General features: G+C 44.9%; 1 protein-coding gene across 2 annotated transcripts in view; it reads left to right on the top strand.

Moving 5' to 3' along the window:
- Positions 1-17,925, top strand: part of ECPAS (Ecm29 proteasome adaptor and scaffold) — a 90,914-nt gene that overhangs the window by 12,262 nt on the left and 60,727 nt on the right. For both annotated transcript variants that reach the window (XM_074953513.1, XM_074953512.1), the window contains exons 2-7: positions 369-499; positions 7,453-7,569; positions 11,412-11,530; positions 12,850-12,999; positions 16,232-16,403; positions 17,007-17,146. In XM_074953513.1, coding sequence (XP_074809614.1) covers positions 369-499; positions 7,453-7,569; positions 11,412-11,530; positions 12,850-12,999; positions 16,232-16,403; positions 17,007-17,146 — 829 coding nt within the window. The remainder of the gene's footprint in view (positions 1-368; positions 500-7,452; positions 7,570-11,411; positions 11,531-12,849; positions 13,000-16,231; positions 16,404-17,006; positions 17,147-17,925) is intronic.

Raw genomic sequence — 17,925 nt, 5'->3', positions numbered from 1 at the left:
CGAGGCCAAAGGATTACTAGATACGGAGGCTGAAGTACTGTCTCAGCCATGGTGTTCCAGATTAGGGCTGAGGCCCATAAGTGGGGCAGTGTGTGGAGGTTTGTGCTACTTCTGTCCATGCTGAACCTGATCTGTGGATAATAGAGGGTTGAAGGCCATCAATCCAGCATCTTTCAGCAATGGAAAGTGTGCATGCAGTTTTAAAAATAGAAGAACATGCTTTGTTGAGAGCTTTGATTGAAGATGCTCAGTCCTTACCATACTTTCATCCCAGCTGCTGTAGTACAAACCCATACGGGTAGGAAAAGATTTGTCTGCTGTTTGGGTTTCTAACTCCAAATTAACTATTTATTTTTTTTAAACTACAGATCAACTTGAACGTGTATTCTTACGTCTTGGCCATGCAGAAACAGATGAGCAGTTACAGAATATTATATCCAAATTCCTACCCCCTGTCCTGCTCAAACTGTCCAGCACGCAGGAAGGAGTGCGTAAAAAGGTAAGGGTGCAGTTGTAGACTTTCCAGTCACTGGAGATGTAGACATCCATGATGTATCAATGATTTGGTGTTACTAGCTGCTTTCCACAAGAGAAAATATTCTGTGAAATGTTAATGTGATGTATAGAATGTTCATGCGATGTTACCGTGATGTATAGAGTCACTCCTCTTTGCTGTCAGACTAGGGTACTTGCAGTAGTCATTGCTATCATTCACTTAACTGGTTGTATGTCAGTTCAGGGCAACTGCACCTGTATTTCCCCCCTTGGTGGTCCAGCAAGGGCCCCCACTCATAGGCTCCCAGCTCCTCAGCTGTCACGTCTCATAGGCAGAGACCCACGTCTCTCCCCTCCTGACTGGAGTTTTTCCAGGCTGCACAACTCCCTGCCTTACACTGTGAGTTTCCCAGTAAGTCCGATGGCCTTAATGGCCTGCGCCTGCACTTTGCTTTCTCCTTGGAGGCTATACCTAGTGTAATTGCCCCCAGTTATACCACACAGCCCTTTCTAAGTAAGCACGTTTGTTCTTTGGATGAAAGCAATACCGAGAAAACATTAAAAACAAAAGAAGCTACACCTATGCTAATAAGCTTACTGGAAATCACCCCCAACTCCAGCAAGGGCACTGGTAGGACTCAAAAAGAAAAGGAGTACTAGTGGCACCTTAGAGACTAACAAATTTATTTGAGCATAAGCTTTCGTGAGCTACAGCTCACTTCATCAGATGCATTCAGTGGAAAATACAGTGCAGAGATTTATATACATAGAGAACATAAAACAATGGGTGTTACCATATACACTGTAACAAGAGTGATCACTTAAGGTGAGCTATTACCAGCAGGAGAGCTGGGGGGGTACCTTTTGTAGTGATGATCAAGGTGGGCCATTTCCAGCAGTTGACAAGAACGTCTGAGGAACAGTGGGGAGGGGGGGAATAAACATAGGGAAATAGTTTTACTTTGTGTAATGACCCATCCACTCCCAGTCTTTATTCAAGCCTAAGTTAATTGTATCCAGTTGGCAAATTAATTCCAATTCAGCTGTCTCTCGTTGGAGTCTGTTTTTGAAGTTTTTTTTGTTGAAGAATTGCCACTTTTAGGTCTAATCGAGTGACCAAAGAGATTGAAGTGTTCTCCGACTGGTTTTTGAATGTTATAATTCTTGACATCTGATTTGTGTCCATTTATTCTTTTATGTAGAGACTGTCCAGTTTGGCCAATGTACATGGCAGAGGGGCATTGCTGGCACATGATGGCATATATCACATTGGTAGATGTGCAAGTGAACGAGCCTCTGATAGTGTGGCTGATATGATTAGGCCCTATAATGGTGTCCCCTGAATAGATATGTGGGCACAGTTGGCAACGGGCTTTGTTGCAAGGATAAGTTCCTGGTTTAGTGTTTTTGTTGTGTGGTGTGTGGTTGCTGGTGAGCATTTGCTTCAGGTTGGAGGGTTGTCTGTAAGCAAGGACTGGCCTGTCTCCCAAGATCTTTGAGAGTGATGGGTCGTCCTTCAGGATAGGTTGTAGATCCTTGATGATGCGTTGGAGAGGTTTTAGTTGGGGGCTGAAGGTGATGGCTAGTGGCGTTCTGTTATTTTCTTTGTTGGGCCTGTCCTGTAGTAGGTGACTTCTGGGTACTCTACTGGCTCTGTCAGTCTGTTTCTTCACTTCCGCAGGTGGGTATTGTAGTTGTAAGAATGCTTGATAGAGATCTTTGTCTCTGTCTGAGGGGTTGGAACAAATGCTGTTGTATCGTAGAGCTTGGCTGTAGACAATGGATCGTGTGGTGTGGTCTGGATGAAAGCTGGAGGCATGTAGGTAGGAATAGCGGTCAATAGGTTTCCGGTATAGGGTGGTGTTTATGTGGACCATCGCTTATTAGCACGGTAGTGTCCAGGAAGTGGATCTCTTGTGTGGACTGGTCCAGGCTGAGGTTGATGGTGGGATGGAAATTGTTGAAATCATGGTGGAATTCCTCAAGGGCTTCTTTTCCATGGGTCCAGATGATGAAGATGTCATCAATGTAGCACAAGTAGAGTAGGGCATTAGGGGACGAGAGCTGAGGAAGCATTGTTCTAAGTCAGCCATAAAAATGTTGGCATACTGTGGGGCCATGCGGGTACCCATAGCAGTGCCGCTGATTTGAAGGTATACATTATCCCCAAATGTGAAATAGTTATGGGTGAGGACAAAGTCACAAAGTTCAGCCACCAGGTTTGCTGTGACATTATCAGGGATACTGTTCCTGAAGGCTTGTAGTCCATCTTTGTGTGGAATGTTGGTGTAGAGGGCTTCTACATCCATAGTGGCCAGGATGGTGTTTTCAGGAAGATCACCGATGGATTATAGTTTCCTCAGGAAGTCAGTGGTGTCTCAAAGATAGCTGGGAGTGCTGGTAGCGTAGGGCCTGAGGAGGGAGTCTACATAGTCAGACAATCCTGCTGTCAGGGTGCCAATGCCTGAGATGATGGGGCGCCCAGGATTTCCAGGTTTATGGATCTTGGGTAGTAGATAGAATATCCCAGGTCGGGGTTCCAGGGTTGTGTCTGTGCCGATTTGTTCTTGTGCTTTTTCAGGGAGTTTCTTGAGCAAATGCTGTAGTTTCTTTTGGTAACCCTCAGTGGGATCAGAGGGTAGTGGCTTGTAGAAAGTGGTGTTGGAGAGCTGCCTAGCAGCCTCTTGTTCATATTCTGACCTATTCATGACGACAGCACCTCCTTTCTCAGCCTTTTTGATTATGATGTCAGAAGTTGTTTCTGAGGCTGTGGATGGTATTGTGTTCTGCACGGCTGAGGTTATGGGGCAAGTGATGCTGCTTTTCCACAATTTCAGCCCGTGCACGTCGGCGGAAGCACTCTATGTAGAAGCCCAGACTGTTGTTTCGACCTTCAGGAGGAGTCCACCCAGAATCCTTCTTTTTGTAGTCTTGGTAGGAAGGTCTCTGTGGGTTAGTATGTTGTTCAGAGGTATGTTGGAAATATTCCTTGAGTCGGAGACGTCAAAAATAGGATTCTAGGTCACCACAGAACTGTGTCATGTTCGTGGGGGTGGAGGGGCAGAAGGAGAGGCCCCGAGATAGGACAGATTCTTCTGCTGGGCTAAGAGTATAGTTGGATAGATTAACAATATTTCTGGGTGGGTTAAGGGAACCACTGTTGTGGCCCCTTGTGGCATGTAGTAGTTTAGATAGTTTAGTGTCCTTTTTCTTTTGTAGAGAAGCAAAGTGTGTGTTTTTGTAAAGTCCAACCATGAGGAAGTTTGTGTGGAAGGTTGGTTTTTTATGAGAGTATCCAGTTTTGAGAGCTCATTCTTAATCTTTCCCTGTTTGCTGTAGAGGATGTTGATCAGGTGGTTCCGCAGTTTCTTTGAGAGCATGTCGCACAATCTGTCAGCATAGTCTGTGTGGTATGTAGATTGTAATGGATTTTTTACCTTCAGTCATTTTGGTACGATGTCCATCTGTTTGCATTTGGAAAGGAAGATGATGTCTGTCTGTATCTGTATGAGTTTTTTCATGAAACTGATAGATTTCTACTTCATGCGGCTAAATGCAGTGCCTTGCATAATGACAGGTTTCAGAGTAGCAGCCGTGTTAGTCTGTATTCACAAAAAGAAAAGGAGGACTTGTGGCACCTTAGAGACTAACCAATTTATTTGAGCATAAGCTTTTGTGAGCTACAGCTCACTTCATCGGATGCATTCAGTGGAAAATACAGTGCGGCGATTTATATACATAGAGAACATGAAACAATGGGTGTTACCATACACACTGTAACGAGAGTGATCACTTAAGGTGAGGGATTCTTCTGTGGTTACAAGTTCCTAACAGCTGGTAGCTCAGAATAGGCTCCCCCAAATATCTGTATAAAGTCACTCCTTTATATAGTTTGGGCCTTTGATCTTGGGGGACAGTCACCCCCCCTTCAGGGCAAAGGGCTGGTTTTTTGCATAATTGGGGATGGGGAATTTGCATTCATCTCCCTCTTAGATATTTTCTGGGAAATCCACTTCACGTGTATTGTCCCAAGAGTTGATACTTATCTACCACATTGTGCGTTATAGTCTGTTGATCGTCAAGGCCCCCAATAATACTTAATCTTTGCATTTAATACAATGGACTCCAAAGATACTTAAATTTAATTCAATATCTCCCAAAGATACTGCAGGAAACTGCCATATCTGTTACAGGGTGCACTAGAAATCTGGGAATAGCCCATCTCTCAGTTGCTATTGTGGAATTTCAAAGGTTATTTTTTAATCTGCCAACCTCCCCCATCCCTACCCCCAATGTTATAAATCTTGTACAAGTGGGGAAACTATTGTGCCACTATGGCCCAAGTTTTCTAAAAAGCTCAACACCTACAGTCGGGGCCAGATTTTCAAAAGAGCTCAGCTCCCATTTAAGTACCAAAACCTGGTCCCAATTGTGGGTGCTCAACACTTGAAAATCTGGCGCTAGATGTGTATTGTTGTCAACATGCTGAAGGACAAACATTTGACACAACAGGGTGTATAGTGTCAAATACACACAGCTCTGGTACACTTAGTGTTGTGAGAGAAAGCATCCGGCTAGCTGGTCTGGGTATGTGATGTGTTTTCTTCTTTCAAGTTGGAATTTGTTAACCAGATTCATCTGAATCTTGGTAGGAAAAGGCCAAAAACTGCAATTTTTAAAAATCTTATGTAATTTAAGGAAGAAACCTTTTAAAATGACAAGTGAATATTTTTATTTCGGTGTGGGCTTAACATTAAATTGTAAACCAAAAAATCTTACTCGCTTTACTTTCCTGTCTAGACCAAAGTTTGATATTTTCCATTCAAAAGCTATCATGAACATAATCTATCATTTTCCTGTGCTCCCAAGTGTTTGTAAGGTCAGCTCTCAGCAGGGAAATACAGAATCCTAAATGTTCTTTTTGACAAAAGGTGGTGGGGGAGGAATTGACTCTCCCAGTATTTTTGTTTTGAAAATTTTAAATCCCGATTTACAGATTATTCTGTTGTTGGTTTTTAATTATGTTTACAGTTCTAATCTTAAACATACATACGGGAAAATTATTCTAAATTAAGTGTTTAGCAGCCAATTAAAGGTGATTAAAAATTAATTGACCTCTCGTAAACCTCAGCAAAGATCTAATATGCACTATGCATTTGTGCAGAGAAACCTGTTCAACACAAGCTCTGCTTTTGATACATTATTTACTTCAAAGCCTTGCTTTTCATTCTGCTGCCTCACTTTAGTCTCACTCCTAAACTACCACAAGAGACTGAGAAATATGGCATGTTTTCAGACACTGACAACTTTTCAAAATATACCGAATGGCATGCTAACGTTGGCTCTGATTCAGCAAAGAACATTGGCCTCCCTGTTCAGCGAAGCACTTAAACACATTTGAAGTCAATGGGAGCTAAGCACAAGCTTAACTTTAAGCACATGCCTAAGTGCTTCCTGAATTGCGGCCTAGATTTTTATCCCTACAAGCCCATACAATGAGAGGCTAAGTTAGATCAAAATCAGCAGCTGGAATTGCAATAAACTGAAGTGCTAATTGTCCTCAGCTCCAGCTGACTTCTGTGGATCTTTGGGGGTACTCAGCTAGCCAGTGCAGTCTCTAGAGCATAGGTATATTATATATATATCTCACAGAAAGCATACAGGCAGACAACTGCTTTCTGCACCAGCTGAAACATCTGTTACGTCTTCAGGAGTAGCCCCAAATACAGCACATTGTAGTAATCCCCTCTGGTGGTAACAAAGGTGCGGGTAACCAAGGTGAGCTCCACATCAAAAAGAAAAGGGTTGCAACTTTCATGCCAGGCTAGATGGGAGAAAATGCACTCGTGGCCACTGCTGCTATCTGCGGCTCCAGATGTAGCAGAGATTTTAACGAGTTATCCAAGTTGCTAACTTGGGTAACAAAAGATGTGCAGGCTCTCCCAGCTGAGATAACACAGGTCATCTCTGCTATTTCCTCCAGTTGTTTTCCCCTAGCTGGCTGTCACTGGCTCTGTGTTCTCCATGCTGAGCTTCAGCTACCTAACTCTCATCCAAAGCCCAGTCTCAGCTAGACACCAGGAAGACTCATAGTGTATATTGTGTAGATTGTGCCCAGGTGCTTCAGGAACGGAGTTGGCTGTGTGCAGTCTGGAGTGTTTGACCGTGCTGGACCAGATGAGGCACTTGGCAGGGGAGGAGGTGATATACAAACAGCCGTCTCTTGGGTAGGACGAATTGGGGTGACCGCTCCGAGCCCCGCGCTTTGGGGGGCCCTGTGGGCCGGTGCGATTGGCTGGCGCAGTTGGTCCTGGAAGAGACACATCCGTCACTTCCGCCCCGGGCCCCACACAATTTGCTGGTGCAGTCGATCCCGGAAGAGAGGAATCAGTCACTTCCACCCCAGGCCCCGCACCCTCCTAGGGACATCCCTGAATACAAATGTTCTAGCTCAATTTAATTACTGTCTCTTTTAATGTGGACCCTTTTTCTTTTCTCAGACTGATTTGGCAACTCGCACAAATGCTAGATTTTCAGTACTAGAATCATCCTCTGTTCACAGGGCACAGCATTGATAGCGCATTGCCACCTTCCCCACAACAGTCTGTCAGCATTCCTCCATCTTGAGATGCAGCAGCCAACTATATAGAGAGACAAGTTAACTCTCCATAATCATTCCTTCCTTGACATCTCTTCCAATACGGCTAACAAGAGCACCGCTTGTGGTGGATGGTTTTGTGATGAGGATGACAGTCCGCTAGAAAGTGTCTGGAGACCACCAACGCATTTCATGCAAGCTAATGGATAATATGATAAATGATGGCAGCCATTTTGTCAAAGAGTTGGGAACTAAGTCCTGCAGAACTCTTTGGCCTGTTCTGTGTTTAATGGACCATATTGTATGTTGGGAACATATTGAACCCAAGGCTGAAGTTAATGGTTTTTTCTCCCTCCCAGGTCATGGAGCTCCTAGTTCACTTGAATAAACGCATCAAAAGTCGTCCAAAAATTCAACTTCCAGTAGAGACTTTACTAGTCCAATACCAAGATCCTGCTGCAGTTTCCTTTGTCACCGTAAGTACTGTTCTTCCAAGAACATTACCTGATTTGTATAAAGGTGAGCTCTTTCTATTCTTTAGAGGCTCCTTGTGGTGCTTATCTGTCAGTTCCCTTCAGAAACATATTATTGTGATGAGAGAGATGCTTTAAAGTGACTTAAAAATAAACAACTATATGCCACCAGCATGGGTGAAAGTAGTAGTTTTATGACAGGTTTCAGAGTAGCAGCCGTGTTAGCCTGTATTCGCAAAAAGAAAAGGAGGACTTGTGACACCTTAGAGACTAACCAATTTATTTGAGCATAAGCTTTCGTGAGCTACAGCTCACTTCATTGCTAAATTACTGACAACTTTTTGTGAGACCACTTCAATTATTCTCCAACTTTCATGAATACTTGAATTGACAGATTTGTTGTTTGTATTAGTCGCACATATAGGCCCCATTGTGCCAGGTGCAGAACCAGCACCTACTGAGTGAGTCCCTGCCCTGAAGAGGTTACAGTTTAGAGCCCTGATCCTGCAAATATATAAACATGTGTTTGCCTTTATGTGTATGAGTAGTATGTGTAAGTGTTTTCAGGATCAGGGCCTTAATAGATGAGACAAAGCAGGAGAAAGGGAATAATATCCCCATTTTTCAGAAGGGAAACTTTATCAGATTAATTCATTTGGTGTTTTTTTGTTTTTTTTTTTAAAAAGACCAAAAACTACTAACCGCTTTGTGAAACTAGTGAAGGCAATTCTTAGCTGAACTGTAGTGTGTGTATTACAAATACCGATACCGGTTTCATGGAAAAGACTTCAGAACATTGGAAAAGACCTGTCTTCCCTCTCATTGCTCTGCTGCTAACTCATGCATGTTCTTAATGGAAAATAACACCGTGGGAGCAGAGATGGAAATGTTTAGAGTGACAGTTAAACTCATTAAGTAGAATTCACTTCCGCTGGAGCCCTGGAACCAGCTGATTGTCCAAAAGCAAGAGCTAACAATGCGAGAGATTGTACACGAGCTTTCCCTTGGATGAGGCCAAGGATTTACAAGATGTTCATATTTTGTAGAACACTGAGAAAAACATCTTGTGTGAAGGTAAACTTGAAAAGCAGCTTTGTGTGCCATCGTTGTTGTGTATGGCAAAACTCTGCTGACCATCCTATACTGAAGTGATATATGCTGTTTCTCGTAGTGTAGGCAGTTTCACAATGTTTTAATAAATACCCTGCCTACAAAGAAACATAGCACAGCTCACCTCTGCATTGTGTTGGTCTGTTTCACAGTGCTACTTCCTTTCCATTGCGAATCACTGCTTATATTTAGTTACTGAAAATTTGCAATAAATACCACAGAGGTCACCTCAGAATGGTCTTTTGCTAACTTCACACAATGGTTTGATCTTTTAAAAAAATTATTAATCAGATTAAACTAATCACGGTCATGTGGGCGTGCAAGTTTGAAAACTGTAATCATTTCAGAAGATGATAGTAATTTAGTAGGTCTGTGCTTAACTTAATCCAGTTGGAGTAACATGGTTAGATAATTGTTGATACACATAACAAAGCCTTCAAATTTTTATCAGACACCTGGACTTAGTTTTTAGCTACACTTTGTCATAAAAACCATACTTGGCTCAACAAATCTTCAGCCAGGGCTCAAAATTCCTGTTCACGCAGTCCTTATTTATCCAAAGATCAAATGTACTGATCACACATTACCCAGCCGTTACAACTAAGCTTTGACTTTGAATGACTACCTCTACACGCTAGAGCAGAGGTGGGCAAACTACGGGCCACATCCAGCCCGCGGGACCGTCCTGCCCAGCCCCTGAGCTCCTGGCCCGGGAGGCTCACCCCTGGCCCCTCCCCCGCAGCCTCACTTCGCTGCGCCGCCAGCACAATGCTCTGGGTGGCGGGGCTGTGAGCTCCTGGGGCAGCGCAGCGGCAGAGCCCGGCCTGACCCGGTCCTTGGAGCTGTGCTGCGCGGCACAGCTGCTGTCCTGGTGCAGCTGCCCCCCAGCCACTGGCGCTCCAGGTAGCGCAGTAAGGGGGCAGGGAGCTGGGGGTGGTTGGATAGAGGGCAGGGGAGTTCAGGGGGTGGTCAGGGGCGTGGATAGGGGTTGAGGTGGTCAGAGGGCGGGGAACAGGGGGGTTGAATGGGGGCAGGGGTCCCGGGGGGGCAGTCAGGAAGGAGAGGAGGGGTTGGATGGGGTGGCGGGGGGCAGTCAGGGATGGGAGTTCCAGGGGCGGTAAGGGGACAGGGAGCGGGGAGGTGGATGGGGCAGGGGTCCCGGGGGGGACAGTCAGGAAGGAGAGGGGGGGTTGGATGGGGTGGTGGGGGGCAGTTAGGGGCGAGGGGTCCAGGGGCAGTGAGGGAGAAGAGGTGGTTGGATGGGGCAGGGGTCCCGGGGCGGCAGTCAGAAAGGAGGGGGGTTGGATGAGGTGGCGGAGGGTCCGGGGGCGGTCAGGGGACTGAAAGCAGGAGGGTTGGATGGGGCAGGAGTTGCAGGGGGGCCGTCAGGGGGTGAGAAGCGGGGGGTCGGATGGGGCTGGGGGCCAGGCCATGCCATGCCTGGCTCTTTGGGCACTTGTGCACTGGGAATTGGATTGACTCCTGCCCCCGAACATAAAAATTTTAACCATTAAGTTACTGAACAGCCAGCAGGTAACCATTCTACATCACTACAAACCTGAGCTGGATTTGAACCAGCACTTTAGCAGTGTAAGGGGTTCCTCTCCCGTTATCAGCCTCTTATGCTGTCCTATCCCACAGCTCTGTATTTTTAATTTTATTTGCAGCTTTTAACAAGGAGCATTTAGAAATGTTTTCAAAGGACCTCTTGCTTATGTTGCAGAACTCCATAGTTACCCGATAGTTCAGTTTTATTTCCTTTCAGAAATAGGGACCTGAGAAAGTGAGAGAGAGAGAGAGGCATCCTCCTAAGTGCCTGTCCTGAGGTGCACTCACCGCAGGTGCCGCCTCTCCTTGGTTACGCTGGAGATTAGCTCTGGCGAGGCATTACGCCATCCTCTGGTGCTGTCTCTCTCGTCATCCTCTCATCCTGTGGACCCAGGAACTGCAGCGTCGTCTTTGTGACTTGGCCCTCTGGCTGGGTCACTACATGGTTCCCCTTCTTGGGGGTGGAGTAAAGTCTGTCCTGGAACAAATAGTTCCAGGTGGTCCACTGTCCTCTGCCTGGTATGTGCCGTGTCCCCAATGGCTGGTAGGGGAACCCGGGCCCGCCCTCTACTTTGGGTTCCAGCCCAGGGGCCCTCTCTTCAGCAACCAAGTCTGGTCTCCTATTCCTTGCTGCTCTTCCCCTGAGCCTTCTCCTACCTTCCTGTCCCCTGGTTTGCCAGCCTCCCAACTCCCTCCTTCCAGGGAGTGACCATGGACTACCCTCTATAGTCCTGAACATAACCTCTCTCCTCCCAGGGAATAACTGCAGCCTTCTTCCCTGCAGCCCCCTTCTATTGCCAGCTATCCGACTTTATGCAGGACCCTCCTGTTCTTGTCCAGCTGAGCTTCATGTCTGATTAATCAATCCCTGCTCCCTGGCTCCTCCTCCGAGTGCCACCTATGGGTTAATTGTGCCTAATTTACTCTCTTAGGGCCATTGTGGGGAGTACACTCCATCACAGTGCCTTACTCCCATTGAAGTCAGCAGTGAATAAGAGCGGAATAGGTGCTGAACCTGCCAGTAGAAAACTGTCAGTTAATCATCGTTAGCCCTGGAAATAATTGCTTGGTCTTTCAGACCCTCAGTTGTTATATACAACGTCAGAAACATACCATATAGGGCTAGTTTAACAAAATTGATTTTTCTTTTGTATTGATGCTACATATATTTTTTTTTACCCTTGCAGAATTTTACTATAATTTATGTTAAGATGGGTTACCCTCGTTTGCCTGTGGAAAAACAGTGTGAGTTGGCACCTACTCTCCTCACTGCAATGGAAGGGAAACCGCAACCACAGCAAGACAGGTATGACTATGTACAGTTGGAATGAAAGAAGCTTATATTGTAAGAATAAAATGAAATGCACTTTTTCTTGGTGATCATTTGATTACCTAGCAAGACTTGCACGTTGGATTATATATGCAGAAATCCAGCTTCGCTTCCTGACCATTAGTTAGCATGGAGGACGCATCAGAGCAGGGATTGTCTCATATGTTGAATCTACATAATACCCAGCACAGCAGGGCCTCAATTTGATGGGGGTGCGGAGTCTCTAGATGGTACTACAGTACAGCTATGTCTAAACTTTCAAAAGCAGCTGGTGATTTGGGGTGCCCGGCTTGAGACACCTTAAAGAAACCTGACCTTCACAGAGTGCAGAGCACTGGCCCTCTGAGAACTGGGCCCTTTTAAAGTGTCACATTGGGCACCCAAAAATTGAGGCATCCAAACTCATGTCACATTTGGAAATGTATCATAATAGTTAAGATACTGACAATTACATTGTATACATTGTATAATTACAGGTATAGGAGCTGCTGTGTGCCAAGCATTTCTGGCAGTGTAAAGGGGCCCTAAAATGAGTATAAATGACATTTCCACTTACTTGAAGGTGCCTTTATGCTACCAGAGTGGCACAAAGTGGTTTAATTATCAACGAGAATCAGGGTAAAATCTTGGCCTTGTTGAAGTCCATGGCAAAATTCTGGTTAACTACAGTGGGGCCAGGATTTCAATATAGGTGTGTAAGTGGGAACTATTGGGTGCTGAGGCATTTTGGAAATCTGGCTGTACATGTACAGAAAATAGACATGGTGTATGTATGCTTCATAACTCTGGGTCTGATCCCATGAGGTGCTAATCTCCCTCTACTCCAGTTAATTTCAATGGGACTTTGAGGATGCTCAGCCCTGTGCAGGAGCAGAGCCAAGTTTTGAACAAGAGGTGTTCTCTGTGAGTCTCTCTTTGGTTGCAGTTTCTGAAGCTAGATTTTCTGTGTGTGTGTGTGTGTGTGTGTGTGTAAAAATGAATTCACATAAGTACAACGTAGTAATGTTCTTAAAAATGTGGACATAGATAATTAATTCTTATCCTTGGTTGTGGGTTTGTATTGTATTTTGTTTTGTTTAAACACAACCCCCCAATTTGCTTCCTGCCTCCCATTGTTAGGCATGTTGGGTATCAAATGAAAGCTGCCTGAATAAGATTCGGTGGATTTTAACGTAAAAAACAAAACAAAACCAAAAAAACCTTGCCTAAATCTCTGCTGTACAGTTTGTGTGTGGAATGCTAAGAATCAAAAGGTGTTTTTGTAAATAGTTGCACTAAATGTAATTGTTTTTCAGCCTAATGCATCTTCTAATACCAGCCCTTTTTCACATGAAATATCCTGTGGAACCATCGAAAGCAGCTTCTCCATTTAATCTTGCTGAAAAACCAAAGACTGTACAGCTGCTCTTGGACTTTATGTTGGATGTGCTCCTCATGCCTTATGGGTAAGTGAGGGCGAGCTGCAGCAAAATCCTGTAACACTTGGAGTATCTTGTGTGTGATGGATGATCAGAAGTGTGCACAAAAGAGACTTCTTTAAAGTGTGCTCCTTTCGTCTTTTTCCCAATAAAGTTGATGAGGCCCTAGGTACTTAAACAGGAACCTTATTTTAAGCTTGTGAGTAATCCCATCCCTATTCAGCAAAGGGTTTAAGTGCTTTATTGAATCTATGTCTTACAAATCTCTCATTAACTTCCGTTGGGAGCAGGATCAAGCCCTTAGAGAGGTAAACTGTGGTTTTAAATACTCATGCATTTATAATAAAATAAACATCAAATTGCTTTATCATCTCCCCCCTGCACCTCCCCATTTCTGTGCTTGGTCTGTTTGGGCCCAATCACCCAAGGTTCTGAGCACTCTCAACTGCACTAGATCGAAATGGGCAATGAGGGCTCATATCTCACAGGATCGGCCCTGTAGTGACATGAGATTTATGTTGTGACTTTCTGCTCATTACAGATGTCGTAATCTTGATTAACAGCTGGTGTCGGTGTGTGCATCAGCTCCCAGAGCAAGTTTGTGTACACTCATTATTTATAGTGCCGTTGGGTTTTACTGATTTTGCCCTTTTGCATATTTAATCAATACTTTTCAAAAGCCATTTCCCATCTGACTCTGTGTTTTCCACTCCTTTATATTGTTCTGGAAGCATTCACTTGGAAGGACATTAGAAATTATTTTAAAAGCAGGACTCCTCCCCCACTGTCCCCTGTGACTGTCACTTGGCTGCAGGTGAAAGCTGGGATATTCTGATGCACCTGCGTGAGTTAGGAGGACACGCCCTTTTGTATTACAGTGAGACTAGTGCTCTTGGTGCACTTTGGGTAGGATTTTCAAAAGCGCCAAAGAGCTCAGGCCAAGATTTTCAAAAGTGACCAGTGATTTTGGGTGCCTGACTTGAGACATCTTTAAGAGGCCTGATTTTTGGAAAGTGCTAAGAGGGTATCTCAGTATGAGCATCCAGAATCACTGGCCATCTTTGAAAACCTTGGTCTCTGTGTGGAAACTATGCATAATCTGTTGTAACTTTGATTTACCCTTCTTGACATAAAATTGCTCGGTGGAACTTGCTCTGTGATTATGCTTCAGGGGTTGGATTTGGTCCACGTGTACTGAAGCCGTGATGCTGGTAAATCTATCAGGAATAAGTGCTCTCTAAATAGACCCTTATTACGTTCTGCTGTATTTAGTGGTACAGCCTGGAGGGGGAAGGAGTATCCTGGTATAAGGCTATGGCTGTTGATCAGACAGTAGAAGGATCTGTGTTCCTGTTCTGTAGGTGATATTTTGTTACAAGCTGTTTTCTTTATTATGTTCTGATCTGAACTTCTGCTGGAACTGAACCTTGGAGTGAATTACCAGGTCTGATCTCCGTTCCCAGTAGCCTACTGCATAGTTGCTTGATTGTTTTGTCTCCTTAAATTTTAGTGCTAAATCTTACTGTAAGCTGGAGCCTCCAAGAAAGATTTTAAAGGAGGGTTTAAAAGCCCAAATCACACAGTTGTTTAAACTCTGTGTGTGAAAGATTATTCTCTAGAGTAGGGTTGAGCATTCGCTTGCATTCCTGAGATTGTTTTCTGCCTCTGTGGTCTGTATGCTGAACACACATTGTTCAGAGCAAGAGCAAATTGCTCAGATTGGTCTCTGTGCCACAGTTCTCATCTTCTGATGGGTTTAGCTGGCTCCGCAGCACACGGGAGAGTGGCTGTTACTCTGGACCCTAGGCATGCATGTGGGTGCTCGCAGAAAAGCTTGACTGGTCACTTTCTGAGGATACGTGAACACTGGAGCTGTAACTTCCAGGGCAGGTAGACGTACGTGTGCTAACTGATGGCGCTAGCATGATACAAATAGCAGTGCAGCCATGGCAGCGCAGGTGGTGGGATGGGCTAGCCGCACGAGTGAGTACCTAGGTCCTGGGTGTGAGTGTACTCGGTGGCCAGCTACGCTGCTATTGTTAGCATACAAGCTCCATCAGAGCTAGTGCAGGAAGGTTTACCCGAGCTAGCGTCAGTACACCTACCCACGCTGGAAACGAAACCTCCGGTTCCAGTATCGATGTACCCTATGAAGACCGGCGCCTGAGCCCCCAGATGCCGAGTGCCTGAGAATTTGAATTCTGTTGCCTGTCTCCACTATCAACACTGCAGAGATGGGCTGTTTCCAAGGGGTATTTGTTTTTTTTACCACAGCACTCCCCTCCCTTCACATCCCGGGGTTGCCCCCTGAGCAGAAAGGGGCCTGCTTTGCTGCCTTCTCTGTATTTTCATGCATCCCAGCCTCCTCTTTGAGACTGAGGGAATCACAGAATCATAGAAGATCAGGGTTGGAAGAGACCTGAGGAGGTCATCTAGTCCAGCACCCCTCATACAGGCTCCAGTTAGTACTTGTATAAGAGTTTATCGAATACAGTGTTTAATGTGTGTTGATTTCTAACACAGCAGAACCTCATTAATTCTTAATTTACTGACCCACTAACCTGCTGACGCTCACCAAAAAGCCCTGCCATCCCTCTCCTCTCTCAACAAACATTTAATAGCAGAGCGTTATTGGGAAGCCTGGAGTTACTGGGCCTTTGTTCCTTTTGTAGCCTTTACGGTAGCAGACCGACTGTTATACTGAGAAGTATCATCTGAGCTACTCACTCAATAAACGAACTACATTTTGTGACGCACTGTTGTCTTCGCTTACAGGCTAACTTGCAATGGGTCTCCCTGTCAGCAATGCAACTTGGCAAGGCTCTGCAGTGTGTTTAAATAGTCTGTCTTATGTATATATGTGATGTTGCACTCCATATGTTTTATGGAAATATGTTTAAGTGTGAATATGATGTAACTGGAATATGCTTCATGCAAAAGGTCTCTTGTAAAGTATCATTACAAAGCTTATAATATACTGAGTGTGGTCATCCTATTTGTATGAATGTATCATTCTTGTATTTGAAGCTAGAAATATGAAGTATTACTCTGAAGTCCCAAGCTGGCAGGGAAGACGGGCTCAGAGGTAGTTTCAGCACATCAGGTGTCAGTCCCAAGGGAGTCTCTGTGACTGAACCCATCACAATGTGGTCAAAAAATATTTGAGGGGGAGGGAGGAGTGATATTTATTTTGATCTCTTCAGTGCCTGTAATGAGGAATTGACTTCAGTTCATAGGGTAGTTCCTTTTTCCCTTCCAGATATGTACTGAATGAATCCCAGAGTCGCCAAAATGTGCCATCGGCACAGGGCTCTTCTGCATCTAGTAGTGCTGGAAGTTCGGGGATCCCTCAACCTCCTCCAGGGATGAGCTTTTATGCAGCCAAACGGGTAATTGGAGATAGCCCATGGACACCTGAACAGCTGGAACAGGTAATGCAAATCACTTGGGCTATGCAGGGTATGAAATGGGAACTTCAGTAAAATGACTTGGTGGGTACAATGGCTGCAACATGCAAGGAATGCACAATGTGGAAGTAAATGAAGAATTCACTCCAAAAAATGGCTTGCCCAGCTTGTATGTAAAGCACACGATGCCTGAGTAGGTCTCTGTAGTCTATGTGCACGTTATTTTGAAACCTGCACTTCATGCATTAAAGCACCTACAAATGATTAGAGTGAGACAGAGGTCTAAGGCTGCCACTGTTGATCTGTCAACAATTTTTCCATCTAACTTTAAAACATATTTTCAGAACTTGCTAGTAAATGCACAGCTGAGCTCTGTCCTTGCCTGTGTCTTTCTCTTTGATGTAATAGAGTTTCTGAACTCTTCTCTCAGTTATGTTAAACCTCCACGGCAAATGAACTTTTTGCCACCTAGAAAGCTTAGCTTCTCAGTTGAGGAGATGGAAAGAGTGAGAGTTTCCCTCTTTAGGATTACAAAAGGCCCAGATTTCAGTCTGCTAAACCTTGACATTTAGTGTAGCACGTCGTCTGGTCAGTAATTTTTACTTTCTCTTCTACGTTGCTGAGCAGTGTAAACTGGGAATAGTAAAGTTCATTGAAGCTGAGCAGGTACCAGAGCTTGAAGCTGTCATACACCTGGTAATAGCCTCCAGTGACACGCGACACAGTGTAGCAACTGCAGCAGACCTGGAACTGAAAAGCAAACAAAGGTAATGGCTTCTGTTTAAGAACTGGGCACTGGCATGTCTAATAATAATAGTTGCAATTGATGTAGTGATCCAGAAAGGTTACACGCTGAGAGGGGACAGCAACTCCTCTCAGAGTGGTTGTGCTGCTGTCCTCTTAGCTCATTCATATGGGGGGAGGGATAGCTCAGTAGTTTGAGTATTGGCCTGCTAAATCCAGGGTTGTGAGTTCAATGCTTGAGGGGGCCATTTAGGGATCTGGGGCAAAAATTGGGGATTTGGTCCTGCTTTGAGCAGGGGGTTGGACTAGATGATCTCCTGAGGTCCCTTCCAACCCTGATATTCTATGAATACTTTTTTAGTGGGACCCAGCGTAGTTTATCAGATGGGAAAGCCACACCGCTCTCTGACAATGCATATTTATCCTGCTGGTTAATCACTTCAACATTGCCCTGCGCTGTCCTCTTCCACAACAGCAGCAGCAAGGTTTCTTGCAGGATGACTGTCTCCTCCCCAGCCAGTGCTGGGTGGAAATAATGCTCCTCCTGGAGGAAAATCTGCGATTTTTGCCTCAGGCTAGCAGATATAGTTGCTATTGCTATTTGCTGAGTCACTTGCTAAGCAGAGGCTACTCCATTCACACAGGAGGCGGCCTGGTGTTCACGCAGCTTGTGGTTGGAGCATACACAAACTGACTTCCTTATTATTGGAGCTGGATTAGCCAGTCTTTTGAATGTGTGGGTGAATTCTGTACTGCTGATAGTGTGGGGCTAAATAGTATTGGTTTGAGCCAAGCAGAGCAT

Source organism: Natator depressus, chromosome 5 (assembly GCF_965152275.1).
Source record: "Natator depressus isolate rNatDep1 chromosome 5, rNatDep2.hap1, whole genome shotgun sequence".
In the NCBI taxonomy this organism is placed as follows: Eukaryota; Metazoa; Chordata; order Testudines; family Cheloniidae; genus Natator; species Natator depressus.
Note: the sequence above shows the minus strand (reverse complement) of the source record. Positions and strands in the feature narration are given on the sequence as shown.